The following is a 14,354-nucleotide window of genomic DNA, read 5'->3' as shown; positions in this document are numbered from 1 at the left end:
CGTGCAAACTATCGCAAATCAAAGTGAAAGTAAGTCGCAGACGCTTAACACACAATCATCATCATTAAATGTAGAGAAACGAAATGATCTTACCAGGGCTGTTTCCGCTTTCTCTTATTGCGGGCTTTGATTCAGAAATTTTAGCTGATGATAAATAAAATAATGTAGTCATAACTGTTGCTTTCGGTGACGTGCACTCCATTAAATCTACATATAGCGGTAATTGAAGATCGGATTTATATCCGCAAAAAAACAACACACATTTAGCCTATGTAACCAGGTGTAAATGGAATCGTTTTGATAAATCAGATTGCAATCCGATCTGAGAAAACGCATGAAGTGGCTTGGTGTAAACAGCCCTTAGACATAGGTGAAAAATGTCCCCCCCCCCCACCGACCCTGATTTTTTTTTTAAAAATGAAAAAATATATACTTTTTTATATTATTTTTTATATATATATAAAAAAATATAGACCGACCTACCGACCCTTTTTTTCTTTTTTTTTGCTGTTACTGCAAACCAAAATATTTTTAAGGATGGCCTAACAGTCCCAGGGGCTCAGGACTGTGGGGAATGTAGGGTCCCTCTGGGAGCTCTCCATGTCCGGAATCACAAGCGTTAACTCAGCTTGACTCCCGAATTATGCCCAGTTATACATAAAGGACTTTAGGACAAAACAGGCTCTATCTCACTTGAATGAATGTGTAATTTGTGTGTAAGTAAGGTAAGGGTAAAAGGTTAGTAAGGTAAAAGCACACAAAGACATGTTATCATTAAACACTTTCAGAAAATGTATCAAAGTTTGCACTTAGAGGGATTCCTCATTGAAATACATAAGGTGGGCTTAAATGGTTCCACAGTGAGTAATGGTGAAAAAAGACAATGTTTTCCTTTAAAAATGTAAGATATATTTACAAATACATGCATGGAGCTTACATATACTGTGGACTAAGTATCATTGTAATTTTCATTGTGCCCACATTGAGAAATGTTAAGTTTTTTTCATTCAAGGTTAGCTTGTGTTGGCTCTAGTTTGCATGTGTTTTGTGGCACTGTACCATTTAAGCCCATCTTAAAAAAAAGTTAATTTATAAAAATAATCTTATCTACAAAACAATTTATGATGTATTTATTTGTAAATGAATGTAAAATGAATCACAAAACATAATTTTTTTGCAGTTCACATGCTTAATTCTTTGGCAGTCTATCTTTCTGTTAGGCTAATGGTTTGACCTAGAGATTAGCTTTGAACGCAAGCTAATAAAACTCATCTTTCCATTTAAAGGAAAATGATATAAAATGATAAAGTACTATTTGTTCATCATACACAAAAAAACAATACATTTATCTCTTATTTGACATAATATCAATGTAGTTACCAAAGAAATGGCTGAAAATTGCTGAAATGTGTTGACTTCTGAAGGGTGCCGAAACACCAAAGTTTTTGGGTGACTTTGTGTGAGGTCTCCTGAGACAGCATGCACATGGGTGGGGCTAACTCAACATTGCCAAATGTAATTGGTATGCAATTAAAAATGCCAGGGAAGTAACAAATCACTGGATTGGTTAAAATAATAAGCAGCATAAAATATTATTTTCTCTTTTTTTTAATTTGACTTCAGAGTTGAAAGTGGGCTTAAAGGGTACATGGGCTTAATGGGTACACTTATCCTAAGTGTCTGACTATTGTCTGTCACAATACCATAGTTACAGTTAGTGTTACTACATTAAATCCATGGTGAATGTTGCTGATTTGTGAAATTAAAGCCTTCAATAACTTATTCATTCATCCTGGTTTCCACGTCAGCGGGTTTGATCTGATATCTATGGTTTATAACAGAGAACTCTGTGCCAAATCTGAATGTTTCTCACTGGATCTCGCAGCGATGTTATTAATTCTGTGGTGAATTCAATGGATTTCTTCACTGAATCTCTCAGCGTTGTGTAGTAACGGTGTCGCGTGATCGAGTAGCTCGCGACGCTGTCTATTATTGGTCCGAACTAATAAACGGTCTGTGAAGCTCAAATGAGTGGCGCAGTTTCGTTCCACTTTTTTATTTTGTTTTACATGCCTTCCAAATGATACTTATTTTAAGAGTAATAAAACATAGATTGTAAAAAAAATAAGGAAGTAGTGTCCGTGACGTCACCCTTAGGTTTCTTAAGAACATTTTTGAAGCCCAAAGTGGGCGGTTGTCGCCATCAGGATACAAAAAGATAGCGAAGGCGCTAAATGCTCCTAGAGACACAGTTGGAAACATAGTTGGCAAGTTCAAATTTAAAGGAACACTGGTTACACTACCTGGACGAGGCAGAAAAAGGCAGCTTTAAACGGCTGCAACCAGATTTCTGAGAAGGCAGGTTCTGAAAAACCCTCAAGTGACTGCGAAAGACCTGCAGCAAGACTTGTTGGACACAGGCTCTAAGGTTTCAGCTGCACAGTAAGGCACGTCCTAAACACATGCCAGAACTCCCAAGACGTACAAGACCCAAAATCACAAGAAAATTCGGCTCCATTTTCATCAAAATCATATAAAATAAGCCACAGAAGTTTTGGGTTTCTGTTCTGTGGAGCGATGAAACACAACTGGAAATTTTCAGCCTTTTGGATCAGCAGTATGTCTGGAGGAAGAAGAATGAAGCATATGCTGAAAAGAACACTCTATCTACAGTTCAACATGTTGTGGCTCGGTGATGCTCTGCGGCTGCTTTGCATCATCTGGCACTGGAAACCTGCAGCATGTGGAAGGCAAGATGGATTAATTGAGGTATCAGGAAATCCTAGGAGAAAACATAATGCCGTCAGTGAGGAAGCTGAAGCTTGGGTGTCATTGGACCTTCCAACAGGACAATAATCCCAATAATTCGTCAAATTCCACCAAGGCTTGATTGCAGGAGAAGTGCTGGAAGTTTCTACAGTGGTCATCACAGTCACCTGGCTTGAACCCCATAGAAAATCTCAGGTGGGATTTGAGGAAGGCGTTTGCAGCACGCAAACCCAAGAATATTACTGAACTGGAGGCCATTGCTCTTGGGGAATGGGCTAAGATTCCTCAGAAACGATCCTAGAAGCTGGTGTCTGGTTATACAGCTTGTTTGCTGCAGGTCATAACAGCAAAATGGTGTTCTACTAAGTACTGAAGATGCTTGCCATGAAGGGGTTGAATAATTTTGCAGAAGTTATTAAAATATGCATTTTCAGCTTAATGGGGAAACCACTTGAAACATTTGTTGTGTTGAGCTATTCCAATTACTTTTGTTTGATTTGTTCATTGCAAACAGCTGAAAGTCTTACATTTTGCCAGTAAACATGATTTGCAATGGGGTTTGAATAATTTCGATTGCAACGGTATATAAATGGTCTTATATGGGTTTGACTCACTTTTGCAGCCTGTCTCTGGCGGCCAGTCGATGAATTGCAGTTAATGTCACTTCCGTGTTGGTTTCGAGAGAGAGAGAGAGAGAGAGAGAGAGAGAGAGAGAGAGAGAGAGAGAAAGGTTGCCACATGGTAAAAAGAACAGGGTTATCATTTCTGAATGAAATGCACTCTCTCTTTCTCTCACCCCTCACAGTCACAAGAAATCTGTGTGACTTAAAGATGGAGTTTATCAAAGAGGAGATTGAAGACATGAGTGATCCAGAACCATCCAGAATAAAACATGAAGATACTGAGGAACAAATAGGTTGGTGTCCATTCTTGATTCTTTTTTTTTTTTAAACAACTATTTTATTTGTCAAAAATTGTCACACAAGTTTAAACAGTGTTTCCATTTTCCATTACAACAAAAAAATAAATAAAAGATAATAATAAAATAAAAAATAAATAAAAACATAAATAAATAATAATAATAATATAGAAAAAAAAAAAAAAAAAACACATACAGCAATAACATAGGCTGCTTGTCTATATACTCTCAATGTCCATCAATTCCACGAAGGAGTCACCATCTAGACTCTCCAAAAAGTTATAAAACACTTTCCAGATGGACCAAAAGGTATGTGGCTTATTTTTCAAAAAGTAGGTAATTTTTTCTAAGGCAAGGTGTGAGGTCATCCCCTTTATCCATTGAGACACGCCGGGACTTTCTTCTTTTTTCCAAGTACATGCTATTACACGTTTAGCTTCTAGCAAACAGAGAATTAACAATAATCTTTCATGTTTGGTGATTTTAAAATTCAGAGGACAAACATGCAATATACACAGCTTTGGATCAAGAGGAATTGCTTTACTAATGACTTGGCTTATAATATTCAGTATCTTAACCCAAAAGCAATTAACTTTAGTGCATTCCCACATACAGTGAAATAAAGTTCCCTTTTCTTGTTTACATTTGTAACACATGTCAGGAATATTCGGGTTGAAGTGATGTAACTTAACTGGAGTGATATATTGTCTGCTCAACCATTTATACTGAAGTAATCTCAAATGGGTGTTCATTGTCTGAGTTTGGGCTTTCAAGCATGCCATTTGCCACTCTTCCTCGGTTATATCAGTCTGCAGGTCAGACCGCCATGCTTGAAGTCTATCATTAAATGATTCTTTAGATTTGGCTACAAACAATTTATATAACATAGAAATCTGGCCTCTACCTTTCAAGCAATTAAGTGTGATATTCTCCAAAGTAGAAAGAGTCGGCTCAACCAGACTTTGGCCTTGTCTTGATAACATGAAGCTACGTAATTGCAAATATTTAAAAAAATGTTTTTGCGGAATTCCAAACCGTGTCCTAATTTCTTCAAAAGACATAAATCTTCCCTCGTTATAAAGATCAGACACCTTACTAATACCTTGAATTGACCAGATTTTAAAGCCTGGATCGGCTCTTCCAGGGCGAAAATTTTCATTACCAAAAACTGGTGAAAAGGGTGAGAAATGCGGTAATTCCCCTATGTGAGCAAGAGCCTCAAACCAAACTGCTATAGTATTTCTAGTATACGGGTTTTTAGTACATTTACTTAACTTTTTAGCATCTGTTGAATACAAATATAAATTCAAAGGAATTGGGATAGAGTGAGCCTCTATAGATACCCAGGTCGGAAGATAATCCTTCTCAAAATAAAACATTGCTGCTCTAATTTGAGCTGCCCAGTAGTACCATTTTAGGTTTGGTAGGTTTAACCCCCCTCTATCATAAGGCAAGTAGAGCAAGGAGAGCCTGAGACGAGGGCGCCTGTTATTCCAAATGAAGTTTGTAAACGATTTTTTCATTCGGGCAAAAAAAGAAGAATGTGGAGGGAGGGGGATAGATTGGAAGAGATATAACAATTTGGGTAAAATTGACATTTTTAATATATTAACACGGCCAATCAATGAAATAGGAAGTTTTGTCCATCTATTCAACAGGTCAATTGTCGAGTCTGATAGGGGCTTATAATTGGCTGATACAATTTCATTAACAGTTGGTGTAATTTTGATCCCAAGATAGGTAAAGCCTTCTTGTGAGATTGTAAAGTTTGACTGAACTGGGGGAAGAAGTCTTTCTGCTTTGTGGAGGAACAGCAACACAGACTTAGAATTATTAATTTTATACCCCGAGAATTCTCCAAATGTTTCAATCAAATTTAGCAATGCTGGGATAGACTGTTTTAGATTAGAAGAGAATATAATTATATCATCTGCGTACAATGAGATACGATGTTCTGAGGATCCAATTGTGATACCAGAAATATGTGCATGATTACGAATTGCCATAGCCAGTGGTTCAATTGCTATAGTGAAAAGCAGAGGAGAGAGCGGGCAGCCCTGGCGTGTACCCCTGTAGAGTCTGAAAGGGGCAGATGTTATTCCATTTGTTAATATCTCAGCTAAAGGGTTAGCATATAGGATCCGGACCCATTTCATAAACTTATCCCCAAACCCCATCCTTTCCATAGTTCTGAACAGATACTGCCACTCAATTCTGTCAAACGCTTTTTCAGCGTCTAATGACAGGAGTGCATTATCGCGAGTATTACATTTCTCATGTAATATATTAAGTACTCTACGAATGTTATGGAAACCCTGTCTCTCCCAAACAAAGCCATTTTGATCAATATGCACAAGCTTGGGCAAATGTATTTCTAGTCTCTTTGCTAGCACTTTGCAAAGAATCTTTAAGTCATTATTCAGGAGAGAAATTGGTCTGTATGAACCACAATCAGTTGGTGACTTGCCAGGTTTTAACAACAGAGTGATCACCGCAGTATTCAAAGAGGGAGGTAAAGCCCCATGATCTAGTGACTCCTGGTACATTTCCAATAGAGGATGAATTAATTTATGAGAAAAATTTTTATATAGCTCTATTGGTATGCCATCTGGCCCTGGGGTCTTCCCTCCTTTCATACTGATAATGGCCTCAGACAGCTCCTCAGACCTTAGGTCATCTTCAAGAGATACCATGAAGCCCAAATCCGTTGACCCAAAGTCCAAAGTATCTAGGAAAGCCTTTTGTCTCTCTGCTGCACTCTCAAAATATTCAGAGCTGTAAAGAGCCTGGTAGTAGTTCCTAAAGACCACATTTATCTCAGTTTGATCAAATGTTATCTCACCCTCCTTTATCTGAATAGAATTTATGGCTCTTTCAGTTTGTAACTGCTTAATACGCCAGGCTAGTAACTTACCCGCCCTCTCCCCACCTTCATAATAGGTCTGTTTAAGTCTCATCAAACTTTTCTTGGCGTGATCTAATGAAAGTTCATTATATTCCATTTTCAATTTGTGCAATTCCAAAAGAAGATCAGGTGTAATTTTCTGGTATATTTCAGATTCAATTCTCTTTATTTTATTTTCGAGGTTTACCATTTTTGCTTGGCAGCTCTTATATTTATAACTTGTGTAGCTAATCATTCGTCCTCTTATAAAAGCTTTAAATGCTTCCCACCTAACTGAGGCAGATGTTTGATTCGTGTTAATTTCAAAATAATAGTCTATCTGTTTATCAATGAAGTTCAAAAATTCTGCATCTCTCAGCCAAGTTATATGCAAGCGCCATCTTGGGGGTCTACATGAAAAGTTAGGAAAGTTTAACGTGAATGAAACTGCAGCATGATCTGAGATTAATATGCTATCATACCAACAGTTCCTAACTTTAGATAATAGATCAGCAGATAAAAGAAAATAATCAATACGAGAAAATGTTTTATAAGTACTAGAGTAGCATGAATAAGTCAAACTATCCGGGTTTCTGTTCCTCCAAATATCAATTAAATTGAAATCTTGCATACACTGTTTTAACTCTATTCTGGTTTGTAAATGAGAGAGGTCTGATTTAGTTGATCTATCTAGTTCTGGATATAGAGCGCAATTAAAATCTCCTCCTATAACAAAATCTCCCTGCAGTCCAGCCAATGTTAAAAATAGATTTCTGTAAAAAACAGGATTCTCCACATTAGGCCCATAAACATTCACTAAATTCAGTCTAACAGATAGGATCTCTGCTTGGATAATTATATATCGCCCCAGTTTGTCCGTAATTGTGTTAATTATTTGTAAAGGTATGGATTTATGTATAAGTGTGAGAACCCCCCTAGAATATGAATTGAAGGAGGCCGAAAACACTTGCCCTGGCCATCTCTTCCTCACCATTACAACATCTTCTGAAACTAAGTGAGTTTCCTGAAGGAACACTATTTTAGCTTTCATTTGTCTAATTCTATTCATCACTTGTTTTAACTTTACAATTTTGTTTAGGCCTCTTACATTCCAGGAAGTAAATTGAATATCAGATAAGGAAACCATTATTGCATATGCAGTATGTGCCCGTTATTCCAAAAAATGCGAAAGTAAGTATATAGACTATTATTTGAAGGAGGAAATGTGTATATATATATATATATATATATATATGAAAAAAAAAAAAAAAAAAAAAAAAAACATGCCGAACGGAACAATCGGCCAAACAAACAGGTATTTCCCCAAATGAAATACCATCACCCCTCCTCCCCTCCCCAGTTAAACACTTCCCAAGGTCTTCTTCAGAGAGCCTGGTTGTAGCACTTTGCCGGTCCACCCGCGAACTTTCCACGGTGAGGAACAGCTTGCCTGATCGCTGGGCGGGTCCCGCAACAGTCAGAAATGTCAACCCAACATCGCGTCGCGAAGAAATTATTTTAGCATTTAGCTTATCAATAATAAATCAGTAGATTGCTTACGTTTATGAAACTGAACGTAGATCCCAAGAAGAAATGTTTTCCATAAGTCCTGCTAGGCATTATCTTTTAGATCCTGCAGAAACCTCTGAGCGTCTGGAGGGCTGTTGAATAAATGGCGCTTTCCCTTGTGTGTCACGCACAGAGTGGCTGGATGCAAGATGCCATACCGCAGTTCGGGGATATTAAGATCGCGAAGATCTTTCTTCACCGCGTCAAATCGTTTCCGCTTCTTATGCAGTTCAGCCGAGACGTCAGAAAAGAACATAAGCTTACTTTTGTCCAACATCACTGTGCCTTTTGCTCGAGCTGCTTTCAGGGTACGAACTTTGTCAGCGTAGTTTAGGAATTTCATTATCACGGCTCTTGGCGGAGAGTCAGGACGATCTTCGGAGAATCTGCCGATTCGGTGAGCTCTCTCAATTACAAGTGGACCAGGAAAGTTTTCCGGTCCGAGGATCTCGGGTAGTAATTTTTCTAAGAAAACACACATATCTTGCCCCTCATTTTTTTCTGGAAGTCCCACTAAACGTAGATTCGACCGACGGCTGCGGTTTTCCAGATCATCGACTTTTAATGAGAGTGATTCAATGGTAGTTTTCAATGTTGCATTTTGCGTTTGCAACTCTGAGACGTTATCTTCTTGTGTACTTATTCGATCCTCGGCTTCTGTTACCCGTGTTGTGAGGGCTTTAAGGTCGCACTGCACTCCGTTAATCGCCTGGAACAATCCATCAAATCTCACAGTAAATTCCGACTTCAGTGAGTGGATAGCCTCAAGAATTGCAGAAAGTGACTCTTGGCTACCACACGGCGCTCCATCATCGTCACAATTAGCTTCGGTAGATCTAGCATCTGTCTCGGCGGTCGATCTAGCATCTGTCTCGGCGCCGGCGGTCGATTTTACTTGTTTTTGTGTCGTTTTAATTGGTTTTGGTGGCATCTTGGCATACTAAGATATATCCGAATTCAGAATGGAATCAGTTTGTCAGCGATTATTGGGTTAAAGAGTTAAGTTTTATTCAGTATTTGTTGCGGAGCTCCGATTCGCGTCCACTCAGCACCGCGCCATAACCGGAAGTCCCCCCATTCTTGATTCTTCATTGTTGTTTGCTTTGGTAGCTGTGAAATAATAATCAGTATATGAATGAAAAAATCTATAGAAATGCTTATAGAATTTTAATCGTCATCTATGTACTTTTAATCATAATCTTGTAGGATATAACAATTTTGATCATATTAACAAGAGAATGACAGAACTAAACTTTGGCACATCAAAGGTCTGATACTTGATCTCTGTTGTTTTCTGAGTGACATACACAAAATTAAAGACTCAAAACTCCAAAACTATAGCAAGGAGAGTCAAAAGGTAGGTATCGTTTGATAGAACACTATACATTTTTTGAAAATATACATTACATTAAATTTGGACATTCTCACATTCTCACTGCCGGCGTACACTTCGGATTTAAGGGGTTAAATCAGGGTTCACTTTAACTAATTCTAATTTTATGTTTATTTTAGATCGAATGGAAGTGAAAGAGCAAAGACAAGAACTGGAGGAATTTAAGGAGGAACATCACAACTTTAAAATTCAAGAAACAAAAGCCAAAAAGCAGCACTCCTGCTCTCAGTGTGGAAAGAGTTTCAGTCAAAGAGGATACCTTAACATACATATGAGGATTCACACTGGAGAGAAACCGTATACATGCTTTCAGTGTGGAAAGAGTTTTACTCAAGCATCAACTATCAGAGTTCATCTGCGTGTTCACTCTGGAGAAAAACCATTTAACTGTGATCAGTGTGGTAAAGATTTTATTTCATCATCAGATCTAAAACAACACCTGAATGTTCATTCAGATGAGAAGCCTTATGTGTGTTCTCTCTGTGGAAAGAGATTTTCACGACTGAACAGTTTAAATGTGCACCAGAAAACACACAATGAAGTGAGAGATCATGTGTGTTGTTACTGTGGGAAGAGCTTTATTGTAGCTGACACTCTGAAACGGCACCAAAGAATTCATACTGGAGAAAAACCTTACAAGTGCTCATATTGTGACAAGAGTTTTGCTCATTCTGGAAACCTGAAAGTACATGAGCGATTTCATACTGGAGAAAAAACGTTTAACTGTGATCAATGTGGTGAAGAGTTTCATGCATCATCACATCTAAAACAACACATGAAAGTTCATTTAGGTGAGAGGCCTTATGTGTGTTCTCTCTGTGGAAAGAGTTTTTCAAGGCTGGATCATTTTAAACAGCATCAGAAAACACATAATGGCGTGAGAGATCATGTGTGTTGTGACTGTGGGAAGAGCTTTATTGCATCTGGCCAACTGAAACGGCACCAAAGAGTTCATACTGGAGAAAGACCTTACAAGTGCTCATATTGTGACAAGAGTTTTGCTCTGTTGAGCACACTGAAAGTACATGAGCGAGTTCATACTGGAGAGAAGCCGTATCACTGTACTCAGTGTGAGAAGAGTTTTAAACATTCATTTAGTTTTCTCAGTCACAAGAAGAAATATCATAAGTCAAGGGTTTGAAATTAACACCCGCTAGGGCTGTTAATTGTCAATTATGAATGGCCGGTAACTTTTTACTGTTAAATTGAAAAAATTAGTTGCCAAACTGGCCGGTGAGTGAAAAAGTTCATTTCAAAACCTGCATAAGTCGTCAGAATGAGCAACGTGGTTTTCATGTATAATCCTGTCAAGTAAATGTTGTGAATTGAACAAAATATTCAGTTGCTCCCAAAAGCACAATATCATCTTTTTAACTTTGTGAATTTGGTGAAATTCTTCTAGAACTAGAAAGACTTGTTTGTAGTTTGATCAGGGAACTAAAAGAGTGTTTAAAACTTCAAATAATAATTCTTGCAGTGTAAATAATTATCTATTTCTTTCTTAGTGGTAAATTTGCAAAATCTGTCAGGATGGGTCGTGTCCTGAGTAGATCTTTCTTGAATTAGATATATTCATCATTTACTTATTGTAGTTCCCACATTGTGTTTTGATAATACATGCAATTATGAAGAATAAACCGATCTAATGAACAAAACCATTCATCTTTGATCAGTAGGGTAAAAACTTTAGTTCTGAAAACATCTGAAGGTTTATGCAGATGAGAAGTCTAATATGTGTTTGTGGAAAGAGTTTTTCACTGCTGGAGTGATAAATGTATGTTTTTTGAATAGTTATATGATGTAGGATCAATACAAGCATGCATCACAAAATCAAGCAACATATATGTAAAGTCTATTGGCCCAATGGAGGTTTCCAATTATACGGGGAAGGTTTCTCTGCGTATTCTTTGTCTTTCCTTTTCGCAACACAACAAGATTAAATGCAATATATTTTCTCACATGTAAGAACTCGTTTCATCTGACTCCATAAATGAAAAAGCTTTTTAATGATATCTGTGCATCATTAAAGTGAATGAATATTTGATTATTCTTTTAAACTCTGATTATATTTTACCCGCTTAGATCAGGAAACTATATCGCTTCGAGTTCCTTACCAGGTCTCCGGCACAATTGGTCAGTCCTGAAGATCAAAAACAGAGGTAGTTGGTAACTTAATTCAAGCGTTTACTTCAGTTTGGGTTTTTTGGACACCATTTAAAGGTGAACTAAGTAACTTTTTTACCTTAACCGAACAGCATCGGAGTTATTGAAATAGTTATATGACTTTTTTCGGGTTGAATGGTGGTCGTCTCGCACCACCCACGCGTCTGTGAGCCGAAAAACCACCCTTGCAACTTTGGGCCGGCGGGCCAACACGTAGAAAAAGGTAACGTCAGATATTGAGTTCCTCACACTTTCGTCATGGCTGAACCGGTAAAAAAGCAGAAAGCTAGGAAAGCTTTGTCGGAGGACCAAAGAAAGAGGAAACGGCAGACTGACCGAGCAAGGAGTCAGACTCGAGTAAATATTGTTCTTGTTAATGGACTAGTAGACATCTTCAGAGGTTATCTGTGCCTGTTCGATGTCCGACGCTTTGTAATGCGTTGTGTCAGGAGGAGAAATAGGGATAGCTCACAGATGAAGTTATTAGAGGCCAGACAGACTCACGGAGGCGATTGGCATCTCACAACTTGCACTTTATTTCCCAATCAAACTCGTGTAACTGTTTGTCACCCGTTCTACTGTCCACAGCTTTACTTGATAAACAAAAGTAGAATAAGAATGAGCATCAAACTGAAATAACCCGCATACATGGGGTGTTCGAGGTGCACATACAATACATACTGCCGACAGTTCAACAGGGCGCGCACATTTCGTTAAAGGGGCCACACCTTATTTCCACTCATTACAGCTTCCATCCTGTGGAACTCTAGGGGTCGCTGTTTGACAAAAACGGAAAGCTGCATAGTGTGCCTTTAAAGACGTTAGTCGATCAACTTGACCTTTCTTTAAAATGGCTTTGTTTGGCCAAGCTCGTGGCTTGTTCCACATACACTTATCTAAAGTAACATTAAATTAAGAACAGAGGTCATCAGATGCGTCCAAGCTAGATTGATCAATCAGCATCTGCTGATTCTAGACGGACAAACTCATCTCCTCATCCAGGCACACTTATTCTTTGAAATCGGTTTATTAGTCATCACTAATCTCTGACGCAACCTTATGGTAATATACGGATCCGTTAATCTATTTGGGAAAAACAAGTCTCAGAGTCGTTCAGAATAAAATCAAACGTTTACAATTTATTGACCAGGTAATGAAGCAATAATTCAAAATCCAATTCATAAAAATAAAGTCATCAGTTTGGCATAACAATTCAGAAATAGAGGAATTTGTAGAAATTATTACCTGGCCACAAAAACTACACACAGCGGTTGTGTGGGAAGTCAGCCTACAGAACTTTTCTGCACCTTTTCCTTATATACCCAGATATTTCAATATTCTTACCAAATAGTGGCGTCTGTCATTATAATTAGATTTTGGTTCCCCATTGAGGGATTTGCACTGTGAGATCAGAATTTGTACTTGAATGGGTTCTTGTTTTGCATACAGGAGGTATAGTCTGAATGGCGAATCTGGGGGAGGGAAACACCTTTAAGGGACACATCACTTTCTCATATTTTATATTTTAAGTTTTTCTCAACTTCTTTTAGCTTTGCATTATGGTTTGGAGAATGAGACCATTTTACCAGGTACACTGAGACACTTTAAATGATATCAAACATGCATAGTTACTTCTTGTACATACATAGCATTGCATAGGTTTTCAGTATATTTCAGGTGAGGAGGAGGAGGGGGATGAAGGGGAGATAGTGTGTGTGAAGTGTGAACTGCACTGTGTGCTGCGTCTCGGAAGTTCCTGTTGCATATGCAGGAGATAGTTTAAATGTTAATTCTCAGGAGGGCCTTTTGTTTTATCGAGGGGTCGATCAGACATACTGGCACCAGCCTTAAATATACAAGCAAAAGTGTTGTTTGTAACAGCTCCATAAACAAGTTAATATTGGGTAACTTTAATTTTCGAAAAAAAAAAGAGAAAAAAAACGTATGATGAAAAAATGTACTTTGATGTTGTCAAAACACTCTTTGTCCAGTATCTTCATGAAATCTTATAAAAACTTTCCACAAATCCGCGGGAGACGTCTTCTGGCAGCGAGAGAAAAAGAGCAGAAACACAACCTGCTTGACCCTGACTAACTATGTAAAAGGTCCGTGTTACATTTAACCCCGGGTTAGTTTGTGCCCCGCACTTCCCAACTACTAGCACATAGTTCATCACTTCAACACAGAAATCTTATGCACACACAGTCATGTACACTCTCTCTCACACACACACATATGGACACTCATTCCTGTTACACAATGTTCATTCCTGTTACCAAGTGTTCATTCCTGTTACTTTTAAAGAAAATAAAGTTAAACCACTGTTTTTATCAGTTTTGTTTGGTCCATCATTTATACAATTGTTTAATAAATGAAATTATAAAAGAAATTATAAACGTGAGGCTTCGGTCTTCTTTAAAATGAAAAAATGGCTTTTTGTTTTTTATTAAAATACACCTTGCCTTAATATGTAGAGATTTTTTGTTCCCCACAAATATAAATTATTTGAACATATAACCAACCATTTATTTAAAATAAACACTTCTTGTGGGGAAAACAAAGAAATTAATTGACATGCTTTTAACATGCTTTTTAAATGGCACATGAGTTTCTGTAACAGGACTGATAAAACATGCGTCCATCTTCTGCTTATAAAC

At 37.8% G+C, this 14,354-nt stretch overlaps 1 protein-coding gene across 3 annotated transcripts in view; it reads left to right on the top strand.

Annotated features, from left to right (window-relative positions):
* Window positions 1-13,611, top strand: part of LOC308694040 (uncharacterized protein) — a 40,260-nt gene extending 26,649 nt beyond the window's left edge. For 2 of the 3 annotated variants that reach the window (XM_081371284.1, XM_081371286.1), the window contains 2 exons: window positions 3,575-3,685; window positions 9,654-13,611. In XM_081371284.1, the coding sequence (XP_081227410.1) occupies window positions 3,575-3,685; window positions 9,654-10,675 (1,133 nt within the window). In that variant the 3' untranslated portion in view covers window positions 10,676-13,611. Of the gene's footprint in view, window positions 1-3,391; window positions 3,686-9,653 lie in introns of all 3 variants that reach the window. The other variant, XM_081371285.1, reaches the window with a different exon arrangement.
* Window positions 13,612-14,354: the final 743 nt, after the last annotated feature.

This window comes from Scardinius erythrophthalmus, assembly GCF_964197995.2.
Source record: "Scardinius erythrophthalmus genome assembly, chromosome: 7".
Lineage (NCBI taxonomy): Eukaryota > Metazoa > Chordata > Actinopteri > Cypriniformes > Leuciscidae > Scardinius > Scardinius erythrophthalmus.
The sequence above is the reverse complement of the archived record's forward strand: the minus strand, read 5'-3'. Positions and strand labels throughout refer to the sequence as shown.